Source organism: Myiozetetes cayanensis, unplaced genomic scaffold (genome assembly GCF_022539395.1).
Source record: "Myiozetetes cayanensis isolate MyiCay16 unplaced genomic scaffold, myiCay2020 scf6-25, whole genome shotgun sequence".
Taxonomy (NCBI): Eukaryota; Metazoa; Chordata; class Aves; order Passeriformes; family Tyrannidae; genus Myiozetetes; species Myiozetetes cayanensis.
Window position 1 is genome coordinate 25,618,517 of NW_026087853.1, and position 15,033 is coordinate 25,633,549.

Below are 15,033 nucleotides of genomic sequence, written 5' to 3' on the forward strand. Positions count from 1 at the left end.
TTTCTTCTAAAAAGAAAATTTGTCCCCAGATCCACATATGCAACCTCTCCAATTTAAATGGTGGAAAGAAGAATGCCAATAACTACATGTACCGGCATTAGTTGCTACTGTTCTCGGTAGCAACAGCACATAAAAATTTACTAACTAGTATTTCAAACGAAACCAGTATTGAACATCTGTAATTTCCTCTATAGAGATGAGTCACTTCAGACTGATCAAAAATTCAAAACAATATAGCCTCCACAGTCTTTGCTCTCCAAGAATTAAATACAACTAATTAAGTTAATTTAACCCCAAATCTTTAAACATAAATTTTTACTGTTCCATTCACTCAACTGTTGCTTTTATGGCAGCTTTCTCAGCGAGGCTCTTGGAATATCCCAGACCTCACAACACATAGTCTGCTCAATACTTCAAAGACAATTCATCTACCTGTTCACATCTTCCCTAGTCCCTATAACATCTGTGTGCTGGTTCTGGCTGCTGTAATTTTTTTCACAGTGATAACATGATACTCTACAACTACTTGTGTATGATAACTGAGCATCAGAGAATTATGCAACAAAAAAGGTCTAAGTACATATATGTATATTCACATACTCCCCTATATAAATGCTACCATCACTACCTCTGGCAAGTACTGGTTTTGAAGCAATTCTCTCAGTAGAGGACAGCTTCAGAAAGAAAGCAGCACACACAATCCTCATTTCTAGCCAAATTTTCAAAATTATGTTCAAATGAAATAATCATATAAACTTAGTTAAAGTATTCTTAAAGGACAAGGCTGGATCTTCGGACCACAGCCCTATTCAGTTTTGGGTTGAGCTAATAAAATTATTTTGATTCCTTTTTCTGCTGAATTCATGGTTTTCAACATGAATCTGCAGGGGATAAAGCCTGTCCATGCTTCAAAGTGCAAGGCTCCACTTCCTTTTGCTCACATACAACTGCTCTGCATTGGATGTTTTATGTAATTTGCTTTCTGCTAACTTCCCTGTATTCTTTCCTTCCTAATTATATCCCTCCCAGTGAAACTTCGTTTTATTTTAATTTTCTTTCAATACATAGTAAATAGTAATTCAATACTAAAACAGACGTACTAAAGAGGTGCTAAAGGAAGCAACAAGAAAGAGATGGAGGAATTACAATTAGATAATAAGAGTATTTTAGGGACTCATTAGAATTGAGTTATTCCAGGAAAAGCTTCATAATCTTTCTTGGGAAAACATGTTCTTCCTTATCAGGTAAATTGAAAGAACCTTTAGAATCCACAATACACTTAACAGCACTGAGGCTCTACTTTACAGCTATAATATACCAAGGATGTTGTCAATGCACAGAATATTCTGGATACTCTCGAGAAGCATGATAAGGAGGAAATACAAGAGTCCTGTCACGTAAGATCTGACTAGCCTGCAAAAACATAGGTTAAAATGTCATGTCAGGGCACAAAATCCTTTTAAGGATGTTCATCAACCCGAGATTCCTGTCTTGAACAGAGACCAGATTTTTGAGCTAGTTCCAAGGGGACTGTTTGCACTAAACAGAATCACTGATATCTATAATCCATGTTCTACAGGCAACGCTTGCTTCCACTAGTGATACGAGTATATCTATTGATATGTCAAAGATGCAAGGAGAACACTACATAGTAAAAGATGCAGTTGCACTTTACCTGTAGTCCCATTTTTATTTGATTTTTTTGATAGGAAAAGCAGACTTGTCTGCTGGATATTGATTTTTTTTCTTTTTTGTACTTCTCTGATGAGATTTCAACTCAGTAACATACATAGAATAAGAGAGGGGGTTCAAGATCAGAGAAACGAACACTTGCTTTCATATTAAAAGTTTTACTGATTACTCCCTAAATGAGACCCCCCCCCCCATTTGTATTCCTGCTATGACTATAGCAGCTACCAAATTGGCAGCCAACACAGCTCCACTTCCTCACTCCCGACCTTTTGGCAGAATAATTGTCACTGCAAGGCATATAGCAAGATTGTGCCTGCACCCTTCTAATTGCTCCTTTGCCGCTGACCTGTCAAGATGTCCTCAGAAAGAAATGCAAATGGTGCTAGAAAACTCACCATACAGACTGCATGGGGCAGCAGTAATGACTATTTGAAATCCTTGTCACAAAAGCAGTTCAAATCAGAGAACAAGTTTTGCTTGCCTTCTTTTCTTTTCTGTAATAATCTTTATATTTCTAAGGTTCTTAGCTGTCTACTTGATACTTACTTCAACAGAGCTTTTCAGACACATTACTGTTCAAGTACACGCTTTAGGTGACTCAAAAAAACTCTACCTTTACTGTACTTAGCCTAAGGTTAATCACTTCCACAACAAATACACCAAGACAATGCATTTTGAGGTAACTTGTTTAATCTGAACCCAATACCATAACACTGAATCAAGACACACAGAGAATGAACAAGTGCTAAATGGGGCTAGACAAAAGAGTAGGCAGCTTCTGAAGTGTATGTGAAGTGAAAACTGAATAGAAAAAGCTCAGTGCTATAGATGACACTGGAGAACGATCAAAACCTCCTTATCTGGGCTTATATTATGCCTTTTGAGAAAAGAACTACCTTTTAAAATTTAAGTAAACAAAAAAATACTCTTTTCTATCTCACCTACAGGCAAGAAAGATTTAAAGGAAGTGATAACAGAGGTGAAAGAATTTTTACATGAAGGTAACTGTGACAGGGAAAGAAGAAAAGGTAAAACCCAGATAAGTGACAAAGATCACCCTGCAGTGTAAATGGGCCTAGAGTACATCTAATTATGTTAACAAAGAAGTCACTTATTAGATACAACAAAATTTTGGATAATTTCATGTAAACTAGAAATATATTTAATGGAAATAATTATGAATATGTTTATACAGATCAAATGTTCTTTACTGTCTCTAATTCACTTCTGCTACAGATGAAAAATAATTTCCTTACGTATTTCTTGTTCTTTCAACAACTTAAAATCATCATTGTCCTTCTTTTCTATTGACCAATACTTTTCTTATAGAAGCAATGTGCTATATATTTTCATTTACATACTAATGTGCTATATATTTTCATTTACATACTAATTTGACACACGTACATCAATATATAGGTAATGTATGTAATATAGTATTCTAAACTGTTAACTCCATTTTGTATTATAAGGCATGTTTCCTTCAAATTGTGCGGACGGAAAACAGTATGATGTGTTCCAGAAAACCACCTTTGCTCATGAGATATGGATTACCAGAGAAACACCAAGCACTACTTTGGGTCTTCAACATTATTGCCTGTTATCCACCAGTCTGACACCACACCACAAACGAGACCCAAGGTACCTTCTCAGATCAGACATGTTGCAAAAGGAGAGCCTACCATTTTAAAAGTGACATCTTATCTGAAAAGTGACGTACAACCTGGCCACATGCAAGTAGAAGTAACAAGAGACAATAATGAGGTTGGACTCTAGACTGTGCTGAAAAGCCATTCATGCACCAAGGAAGGACAGATATACATGTATTACAAAGAGAGACGTTACATGCAGTAAGTATACAAGAAAGTATAATGCATATATGTAACAAATATATTTTCCAAAGTAAGAATTCCAGAAATTTAAGTAAGTTCCAAGTATAAGAAAAGCATTAAAATACTCATTACAGGTACAGATCAATTATGAGTTAACAAGTCCTCATAAATGAATTTGGAAACTGACCACTTCTCAAATGCTTTATTGCAGTATCTGAAGCATGATAAACTCTGGAAAACAGATTTGTTCATATGGAAAAAGCCAAACAAGCATCGAAAGTTATTTACAGAGTGAACACATAGTCTTGAAGCTCTTAAATACAAAAACTCTCCACCACCTAACAATAAAAAGAATTATAAAATACCAAGAATTATTCTAACACAGAAGTCTGGGAATCTCTGTGTTTTCTATCTGCCTGAATTAATTATTTTAAGAATTTAATATTTTATCAGCTTGCCTGAATGCACAGGGGCCCCTTACACTTATATTATCCTGCAAATCTAGATTAGAGAGCTAATTTAAATGGTTTCTATGCAGCTAAGGAGACAAAGCAGCTATTTCTTAAGAATATGCTTTTAGGAAGTTAAATACAAGCCGAAGTATTTTCTTCTTAGAAGCAACTTTATCCTGTCAAACAAAAGTTAACAGCTAAGACCAACCAGAACAGATAAAAAGAAAATAAGAAAAATTTTCCAAGTCCCTAACAAATCACAAAACTACTAGTATAAAATGGAATGATAGTATCTTCAAAAGCATCATCATATGCTGTTGTTCTCTCTTGTTTAGGTGTCCAAGGTTATAAAATTATTGGTCCTACAGTTCTTCTTGAGACTGACTAGTAACTATGTCAGAAGGGAGAGGACAGCTTTTAAAAACAAAATAGCATGTCTTAGGCTGGAAAATGCAGTATTTCTTTTCTAAAAACCACCTGTACATCTGATAGACCTTCTGGGTTTCCCTGTGATCTGTGAGCTTCTTTCTTTGAAGGAGTAGGTTCAAACAACTTTTTCCAGCACAACTTTAAGACTATCCTGGTCATCGCACAGAAGCAAAATGCATGTGGGAAGAAATTTAGCTGTAAAGCCTTCTTCTTTCAGAACCCAGGTTCCACTCTCAGGCAAATCAGCAATGCCCTGAGCATTAATGGACTTGTCTCATTCCCACAACACGGTCAGACAGCATGTATCTGCATCACTGGTTGCTAGGGAGCCACAAGCTCATTACACAGCATCATCCACACTCTCCACAAGAATGATGGCACAGGCTTCCCATCTGGGGATACCACCGACTGAAGTAAGGGTACTGGAGTGCCTGCCAGCCTTCAGTCTCTCAGGGCACAGCATGCCAATACAGCAGCTGCTAACTTTAGCTCTACCTTCAAGGCTTTCTATTTTTGTGAGCCTGGCCAGTGCAGTGCAACACACAAAGAGGTCAGAACAGCCTTCCACAGCTGTTGCCATGCATACCCCTTACTGAAATTTTGGCTTTTCTGATTAGAGCAATGAGTGCCACCGTTCTAAAATCCACATCAGAAGAAAATTCCACAAAAATGGGAAAAGGCTGAAAAAAATATTCTTTTCAGTTGTTAAGGGAACATAATATTTGGAGGCATTTAAAGAAGACATATAGAAATCTTGTGATCTCCAAGCTGTATACACTAGATCCCTAAAATGGATGTCAGCTGTGAACAATCCGGGTCACTTCAAAGTCTAAACATGCAACCTTAATGCATTTTTTCAGCTGTTTGTCTCATTAGCACTTCACAGATCTATTCACAATAAAAGAAAAAAAATCTGTCAAAAAATAAAAAAGTCACCCTGCTTCTACATGCCATGAAATTTATTAACTAACAATCTATCTGCATTTCCCTCTACTTGTCACATGTCAAACGCCACCCAAGAATTCTTAGCGCTGGTGAATTAACAAGCACATAAGGGAATACAGCTGTAGATATGCACAGACACCTATATATTCAAGTCCTTAGGCAACTTCAAAATGCCTTTTTTTTTCATGCATAAAGAAACACAAAAAGGAATGAGAAAGCAGGCAAATTGGGGTAATTCACTCATCAAACCCATGTAACAGCAGCTTTATTTGAAGGGGTACGTAAATGCGAAAGTATCGACTTTCCTTCTTACCAGAAGTTAAGAGTAATTTCTTAAGAATTTATGAAGACCAAGATAGGAAAATGTTTACCACTAACATATGAAATAATGTCATGGACACTCATTTATCAGTTAAATGTATTTTAAAATAACTGATTAGTCTGAAACATAAATATGTACCTAAGTCCTTACCTGTCTCAACAATTTTTCAACAGCTGACATTACCATGAGCCCTCTCCACACAACCGGGGCAGTCTCTTCTATCAAGAAACCCATAGACATGCTGAAACAACAAAGCAAAAACTTAAGCTTTCCAGCACAACATCAAGTACATCTGAAAAGAAGTTTGATTTAAATTAAAACATATGCTCACCATGCGATTCCATAGTTCTTAAGGGGCCTCATTAGATTTTCTAAAACAGAAGCAAAAAAGGGTTTGTGGTTTTTTGAAGGGGAGTTGGTTTGGGTTTTTTTTTAAAGAAATATGCTTACACATTTTTTTTATCTTTTAAGAGCAGTTTTTCCTCTCTACTTAAACAGTTGTCTGTTTTTCCTTCTCATCCCTTCAGTATACATTCACCTGTTCTCTACCAGAATCTGACTCCACTTTTACTTAGGTTGTTACACTTTATTGATACTATTCTGGCAAAAGATGAATGGTAATTTATTTGCCCATAATATAATGTCACTTTGTGCTGCCAAAACCAACTTGATCTATTTTTATGAAATCCCCATGCTGCGAAGCATAAACTCCCTATTAAGCAGTCATCTACTTCTGCAATACTTCACTAAAAGCTGAGTCATTTATATCAGAACAAAACGAAAGTCCTATGACATGATGGGATTTTATATTTTCTTTTTAAACTATGTTATTCATCAATCTCATGAATCAGAAAAAACATTCCCATTAACACTCTAGAGTTTTGGGGAATTCAGCTCCTTGTGTTAAGTCTGCTTTGGAACCCAGAGTAGAGGTACTAAATAAAGCCACCCCTAAATTACACATTGTCACCAGCTCAGGGAAAGAAGCCCTGCATTTCTTCAGACTGGTAGTAGTCTGCAGGACTTCTAAAATTTCTGTAGGACAAAAGATGCTTATTTGAATATTGCAGAGGTAATGTCCTTGTCCTGCTTTATATTCCTATGCTCTCCAGTGTCAAGAATAAAAATGGGGGAGGAAATGCTGTAATTGTACTGCTGGTAAAGAGGCAAGCAAGCAGAAAGTAAACAAAAAGAAAGAGCATTCAAAACAAAACCTTGCAAAAGCCGAAATTCCTCTTTACAGTCTCTGCCGTCTAATTCCACACCTTATCTCAAAATGGCACAGACACACATACAAAAGAACAAAAGGAATTTTATTTGGTCTAGCTGATGATTTTAAGAGCATGCACAGACAGGAACCAGAAGAAAACAGAAATAATACTTTAAGCAATAAAAAATACATTATTTTGACAGAAACCTTTTATGCACCCAAAGCAAAATACAGAGACTAAATAAAATAAAAACAATGTGAATGCGATGCAGCGCATTCAAAGCTGAACTCAAAATTCAGAAAAAATAATAACCAAAAGCACGCAAATTAAACTGCTAAACTCTACAGATGAAAGCTTTCAAGCAATCAAGTAAGTGGGCATTCAAGCCATGTAATTTTGTAGAAATACGGTTGAAAATAAATTGGATGTTTTGATTTACAAATCAAAAAGAACAAAATAGGAAGCTAAACAAATCACTTGCATGACTGTTGCATTCAGAAATGAGTATGGAACTATTATTGGAAAAGAGATTGGCTTGGACTGATACACTGTACCGGTGCATAGAGCTCTTCTTGCAGTGTTTCAGTGTTTAGTCAGGGTTTCTTTTGGTGGCATTATGCTGTCTAACCAAATTTCTAGGAACCACAGTCTTACTTCTCCCCCTGCAGTAAGACAGTTTTGTTATGAAGAGGTTGATGACATTTGAACTTCAGCCTAGAGCCATCTCTAGGCACTGCTTTGGTGTCCTTATAAAGAACATACACATCACCACGAGTTACAAATATCAAGAGAAATAACTATGTATTTATCTGAGAAGGTTTTAAAAAAAAGTAAGAGGAAAAAAGTATCTGCAAGAGTATGTATTTTTGCAGATTCACAGTCTCCTTCATTTTTTACCATGAAATAGGGACAATTTTAAGACAAAACAAGTGAAAACAAAAAGGGGAGGCCAATCTTTGATGCTCAGCACATGAAGACTAGGAACTGGAGAGCAAGATTAATGGAAAAAATACATTTATTCTGGAAAGTTCACCAAAATACTAAGCCACTTCTCAGTTCAATCCAACTGCTCTACACAACATCAGCCAAATATCCAGAGGCTAACATCTCAACATCCACTACCTGCATGGACCATTTCTTCTGCAGAGAGACCACGTACACAGACTAATCTCACACACGTTCAGAGATCTCCCTTGCCCTTCAATTTGGTGGGTAAAACAGGAGAGTTGCTGTGAGTAGACAAACACTGATCTACAGAGCAACCAAAGGGGCCTCTGTTGTTAAGTCTATCTCAGATCTCAAGTGCTTCAGTGGGCTCTGGTAATCACCCTTGTCTCATCAAAAGCAACAGGCCTTCCTTCTCCTTCACCCTGGGACTGGTGAAGATTTTCTAAAACATACCATGTAAAGAAGATTTAGCTTAATGAGATCTCAGTAACACCTAAAATCCCCATTGCTTTGACAGTATGCTTCTCTGTTATCAGAAGCCTTCCCTACAGCTCCAAAAATTCAACGCACAACAAAACAGATTTCTTAAAATTACAACACACAGCAATACTATGCCACCTATGCCAAGAGATCAATAAAATAGCCTTGTTTACAATTTTCCAGTAAGCTTGACGGCCCTGAATAAAAGGATGATGTGTTTTCTCTGAACATACAAAATCAGATCAGTAAGATCAACAGAGCACCAAGGACATATCAATAAATACCTTTTCTGATAGAATACAAGTAAGGCACTGGAAGAGGCAGCTGTGCAAACTGTAGCAGCTATATAGCAGATTGCTGATTAGAAGACCTCCAGGACTGGTCTGAAGGCTGGATTCTTACTCATATGGGAAAGAATGGCACTGATGTAATGAAGATGGATCTTCTGCATTTTGGAATTATTTTTTACTAAGCTTTTTTCCCCTCCAAAAAAAACATCAAGCCTTGCAGAAAGGTAACTGAGTTACTCCACTGTTCTCTGAAAAGGCTGACATAGCTGTTCAATGGTGGCCACGGATTAGTACAGAACAGAAAGTATGTACAAAACTATATGTATATAGTTTTGGCTCAGAAAATTAAATTTCTTCATAGTAGTTAAATTTCTTCTGCATGGTGATATGTTTTGGATTTGTGATGAACAGTGACAATACCACAGAGATATTTTCATTATTGCTAAGCAGTGCTTGCACAATTGCAAAACCTTTTCTGTTTCTTACACCACCCCAACAGCAAGCAGGAACTGGGGAGGGGACACAGTCAGAACATATGACCCCAACTGACTAAAGGGATATTCCATATCACATGGCATCATGCTCAGCTTATAAAGCTGAGGAAAGAAGAAATAAATAGGGGGACATCCAGAGTTATGGAGTTTGTCTTTCCAAGTAACAGTTACACATGATGGAGCCCTGCTTTCCTCGGAATGGCTGAACACTGGCCTGCCCATAGAAGGTAGTGAATTAATTCCTTGTTTTGCTTTGCTTGTGCACGTGTAGCTTTTGCTTTACCTATTAAACTGTCTTTATCTCAACCCACAAGTTTTCTAGTTTTTACCCTTCCAATTCTCTCCCCATCACTCTCAGGCAGAGTGAGCCAGCAGCTACTAAGTGCTCGGTTGCATATCAGGGTTAAGCCACAAGGAGCCACTTCAATTCTTGGCTTAGTTTTCAGAAGAGGTCTGTTGATGGATACATTAGAGCAAGCAAAAGCTTACATTCAGTCTTATATCATAAGGCAAGTAAAGATAATTATTCCAGAATACTCCTCCTTAGGAAGCACTATACTGTTTAAGAAAAGCAAAGGTAGATTATAACTATTAAATATTAATATAGTGGATCATGTAACATCCTAGCAGAGATATTTTGAGCTCACTGACTCAGCGAGCACTAATGCAGAGGAGCTGCTTTGAGTTTTCAAGTGTCTGAACTACAGGGTAGGTTGGGATTTTTTTACCATTTCAAAGACCAAAAAAACATCTGGAACATGAGAGGAGAACACTAGAAGCTCAGATTTTCCTCCCTATTAAAGATTTCCTATTATACTCAGCTATTTTTGGAACTTGCCACTATAATGCAAGATCAGAGACTTTCTAGAATTCTTTCTAGTAATTATTTTATTTAATCTTTGTCTTCAGTAAATCTTAGCATTCAAAGTCACCAGTCTCTGCTAACTGGATTTTGGTCACTAAGCAGCAAAGTTGCTGCTTTTAAGTTCTTCTAGCTTCAATAGCTAAATCTGTGAAAAAGTAGAACACTTGCACTATTTTCCAGTTAAAAATTTCCTACTGACCTTTGCATGCACATTTCCAAATGTTTCCAAAGACACTACCAACACAGAATTTTTGCCAGCACAGACGCTACTGCAAGCTCCAGCCTATGCTCTGAATGTGAATGTTTCCTGATTCTTAATTTTTATACAAGCCCTGTTTCCATACTACCCATGCACTTACAATGAATATTTTTACCCAACAACATGCTTCTAAGATGGTAAATTATTATCTCATTTACAGATGATGGAATCAAGATTATTCAAGAATCCTCTATGGATCTGGAGACCTATGTTGTGTTCCTCAGGCCAGATACTCTAACAGAGCCACAGCTCAACTTGAAGCATTTCCAGTGTTGGAAAGCATGCAATGAACAACTAATAAACAACTCGGAGATCTGAACAGTCTGGGTGCGTTGCTGAAGTTACATACTTTCACTTGAAACTCCCAAATGCATCTAAAAGAATTTAAACTTTAAAAAGCAAACTGAGGTACAAACAGCATACAACAGAAAAGGCTTAGAAAGTTACACTACATATTGCTCATAATATCTAAGTCTCTGAATAACATTTTAGCAGCATTTAAAGCAGTAGTTTTAAAAGCATATTTCTGAACTGCTCAGAAGTTTAAGTACTCCATCTTTTATAGTATCTTATTTAAATAAAACCCATACTGTAACTCCTCTGCATATGTTTATCAGAATTTGAGCAAGTTTCACATCTTCACAGTTTATACAAAAGCTACAGGTTCTGCTGCTGTTTGCACAGCTCATCATTAGCTGGGTTTTCCTGACAAATTGCTATTTCCCACCTCCCCACATCTTGGTGACAACTCACTGCCTGAAACACAGAAGACATCTGGCACAATGAAACACATGGCCAACACGCCAGTCAGAGAGACACTGCAGAGCAGCCTGGGTTCCGGTACGTCAACCCAGATTATCTGACACAAACTCAATGTGCCATACATACAGACAAAAGGTTTTCAGCATGGTCACTTATAAGATCTCAAAAAATTTTGCATCATCTGGATTTTAGTTGCGTACAATTTCATGCTGCAGCAACTACAGGATACCATCACAATCTAGTTTAGGACTTCAACATACACAGCATACATCCAACATAGTAATTCTCACATGGTTGTCTCTACATACCAGTATAAGGAACTTATTTGCTGTTTATTTTGAAAGTCACCTCCCAAGGTTAACATTCTGTAATGGAAGGATTGAGGTTCCAGCCAAGGATACAAGGGCTTCAGACTATATAGGCTTTCCAGTATCAGGAACGGGAAAGAAGTAAGGAAGGAGTGGGAAAGAAGGAGGGGAAGGAAGGGGGAAAGGGAAGAAACATTGGACAAGAAGAGTAACAAAATGTGTGGGCTTTACTTGTGTAAATACAGATGTCTCCTGCCACTCTGGATGCCTTAGGGAGCTGAGATCTGTACAGGGCTAGCAGATTTGGCAGAGGGCATAGGCAGAGCCATACCTTCTGAAGGGGCAGAGAGACCCCAGACACCATACTCCACTAGCAGTACTAGTTTCCTAAGCAAAGACAACTGAATTCCACTCTCAGTGTGGTAAAGAAGAAAGAAATGCAGCAGAGGGAAAGGGAATGAATAGCAACAGGTCCCCAGGGTATCCTGCAATAAAACACAGAGACACCAATCTATGTCAGAGAGTAAAGGATGCTGTCACCAAAAGGTTCGTCAAAGTCACAAATTTTAAATCCTCATTTTAACTGCTTGTGCCGGAAGTTCAGAATATTCTATGGTAAGTGACAGACTAATTGAGACTTCAAGCTTGATTTCACACTGTTATAAGTTTATTTGCAGGATTGCCCCAGAAATACTGCAATTTGTATTTTAAGCTTGAAGAGCTCCACACAAGGAAGGCTGTGATTGCCCATTACATTCTGGACTAACAGTGTTATCTAACCATGAACACATCACAAATACTTAACCAAAGCAAACTAGTAATGAGATTTTAAACAGATGCTCACTGTTCAATTTCAATAAACATACACATACTGAAATGCAGCTTTTCCCAAAAGATTTGGTTCTCATATTTACAGAGTATACCAGTCCCATTACCTGAGCAGGTTTTCAACTTTTTTTTCTCCTGAAAGACTGCAGAGGAAACAAAGCTCTGTAAAAGCTTTTTCATTAACAGAACAGTTTTGCAGATATGACTTCATCAGTCCTACCTAAAAGCAAAAAAACTAATTGCTTGCTGGAAGACTACTTCAAAAGCAAGTCTGGCACAAGTAAAGAGCACAGCAATTTAGTCACATTTTTGTTACATTTTAAAGCAGCACTGACTTGTAAGGTTTAAAATAGTAACACAGGACTAGCTTTAAGTATCACGCCACTACCTTCCATCAAATGTCTTTCTTACAATTGCTAAAATAACTCATATTTTTAAATGCTCTGAGATCCCCATGGAGCCAAAAAAATTATTTATAGTGGATCAAAAGCTTTCTCAGACTAATTTGGGCGGGTTCTTTTAGTTCGTTATACCCACAAGGAATGAAACAGACTAACCCAACATTCAGTTCAAGGCATCTCTCCTGACACACAAAACCTCTGGGAAAGCTCATGTCATCTGAAGCACTGACTTGTTGGTGTGACAGGGGTCATGTGCCCAGGTCAGTCACATGACAGGGTGACAGACAACAGTAGTGCAGAACTGGAAGCAGCAGGAACCCAAGGGGCAGACATTCACTACACATTAGCTTCAATCCAAGACCCAACTTAAAAAAAAAAAAAAAAATCCAGTTAACTAGGGACTTTCATTGCTTTCAAAACAAAACTATGAAACTCAATATATTTGAGTCAATTCAGCCTTTCTAGGTTCAACATTGTAATCAAGACCCAAAACCAAAAGAAATTTAGGTGAAAAGACATGGGAGAAAAAACTGTTCACAGGATTATGTGGAATTGTGCTGATTTTGGGTGAAATAGAGTTAATTTTCTTCATAATAGCTGTTATGGGGCTGTGTTTTCGATTTGTGATGAAAACAGTGTTGATAACAGAGGAATGTTTTAGATACTGCTGAGCAATGCTTACACAGAGTCCAGGTCTTTTCTGCTTCTCACTCCACCCCAACAGCAAGCAGGCTGGGGGTACACAAGGAACTGGGAGGGGACACAGCCGGGACATACAACTACAACTAACCAAAGGACTACTCTACACTCCATGGCATCATGCTTAGCATATAAAGCTGGGGGAAGAAGAAGGAAGGGGGGATGTTCAGAGTGATGGCATTTCGTCTTCCCAAGTAATCATTACCCAGGATGAAGCCCTGTTTTCCTGGGGACGGCTGAACACCTGCCTGCCCATGGACATGGTGAATGAATTCCTGGGTTTGCTCTGCTTGTGTGTGCAGTTTTTAGTTTTCTTATGAGAGTGAGGGAGTGGTTGTATGGGCCTTGGTTGCCAGCTGGGGTTAAACCATGGCACTGGACACTGATAACATGGATTAAAACTACAGTAAAATTGTTGATTCTCCACTTAAAAAGAATATGTTCCTGTGCATATTAAATATTTCCTTCTGCATTTCACATGAATCTCCTCCTACATCCTTCTGTGATTTTATTCTAATTTCATCACTTGTAAGGTGAAGTTCTATGTCCTTTACAAGATTAGGCCTACCAACTAAAGCAAAGAAAAGAGATGTTGACTTTTAAACTCTTACTGTCACTTTTAGCCTCTAGTCTCTATAGGGAAAGGATTAAACCACTTTTTTTTCCTATTTTTGATATACTGTGCTTCATTTCTCTATTCTGAAAAGCCAGTCCATTGTACTGCATAGAAGGAAAGAGGGAGAATACTGCAAGAAACCTATAGAGGAAAAAAAGCATGAAAGTGAAACTGTAAGGTAAAAATATTGAGAAAATTCAGATTTCGTTACAGTCTTTCAATTTTACTTCTAGCAGAGAAGAGCAATGGAAACATTTATTCCTCTGAAATAAGCAAAAAGGTAAATGTGTTCAGTGTACCAAAGTATGATTGATTTCTTTTGTTTATTTATGTAAAATGAAAAGTGTATCCATCATGTTCCTACAATAAAACCATTTTTGCAATTTAATTCAATTTTTGTCTAAGTTGAACGAAATAACCATTTGTATCTTAACGAGTGAACTTTATAATATAATGAATATCTGCTAATAACCCATATCAAATCACCTAGAATTACTGCACTGCAGGATTAACAACATGAGGAGTAATACAACTCCACTTTCAAGTACTTCAAATGTATTTTTTCATGTTACAGTGTTTCAGTAATTTATATTGGAATAGTATTTGGTAAAATTTGATTTGCCCTTTATCCAAAAAGAGTGCTCTCAATAGGAGGCTTTAATTACTAAACTACATTCTCATCTTACACTTTTTTGCTCTTTTTTTTTAGTAATTGTATAATAATTTATGTATAATGAAGAATAAAATTTTAATAAATTAATCCCCTAGAGGTTTTTTTTTTAAACAGCAGCTAACAACTGTATGCCTATAACTAATTCCTTGTAGAATTGGGTATCCTCCATCTCCTTTCCCTTCAAAGTAAATATCATCAATTTTTGCCACAAGTGAACTCATCAATAGCTGTATTAAACCAAATGAGGTTATTGTTACAGTTTTGAAGGCAATAGTCACAGTCCAGAATAAAATATTTAACATTTAAGTTGTCTTCTCACTTTCAACTACTTCATCACATATGGAAAAGCCTCTAAAATATAAACAACAACTAATTAAAACATTCTGAATTATTATTTTATCCCATGTAAGACACATGGGAGTACTCTACTTCAGCCATCCAGATAAACTGGGATAAGACAGTACCAAAAGAAAAACACAGGTTTTCAGTTCAGACTTCACTGAAAATAGAATCAATAAAGGATACCA

At 37.0% G+C, this 15,033-nt stretch overlaps 1 protein-coding gene across 1 annotated transcript in view; it reads right to left on the bottom strand.

Moving 5' to 3' along the window:
• NUBPL (NUBP iron-sulfur cluster assembly factor, mitochondrial) overlaps positions 1-15,033 on the bottom strand; it is an 83,303-nt gene that overhangs the window by 45,329 nt on the left and 22,941 nt on the right. The window contains exons 5-6 of the mRNA XM_050335780.1: positions 6,004-6,043; positions 5,823-5,913 (exon numbers count right to left, since the gene is read on the bottom strand). Of these exons, the coding sequence (XP_050191737.1) occupies positions 5,823-5,913; positions 6,004-6,043 (131 nt within the window). The remainder of the gene's footprint in view (positions 1-5,822; positions 5,914-6,003; positions 6,044-15,033) is intronic.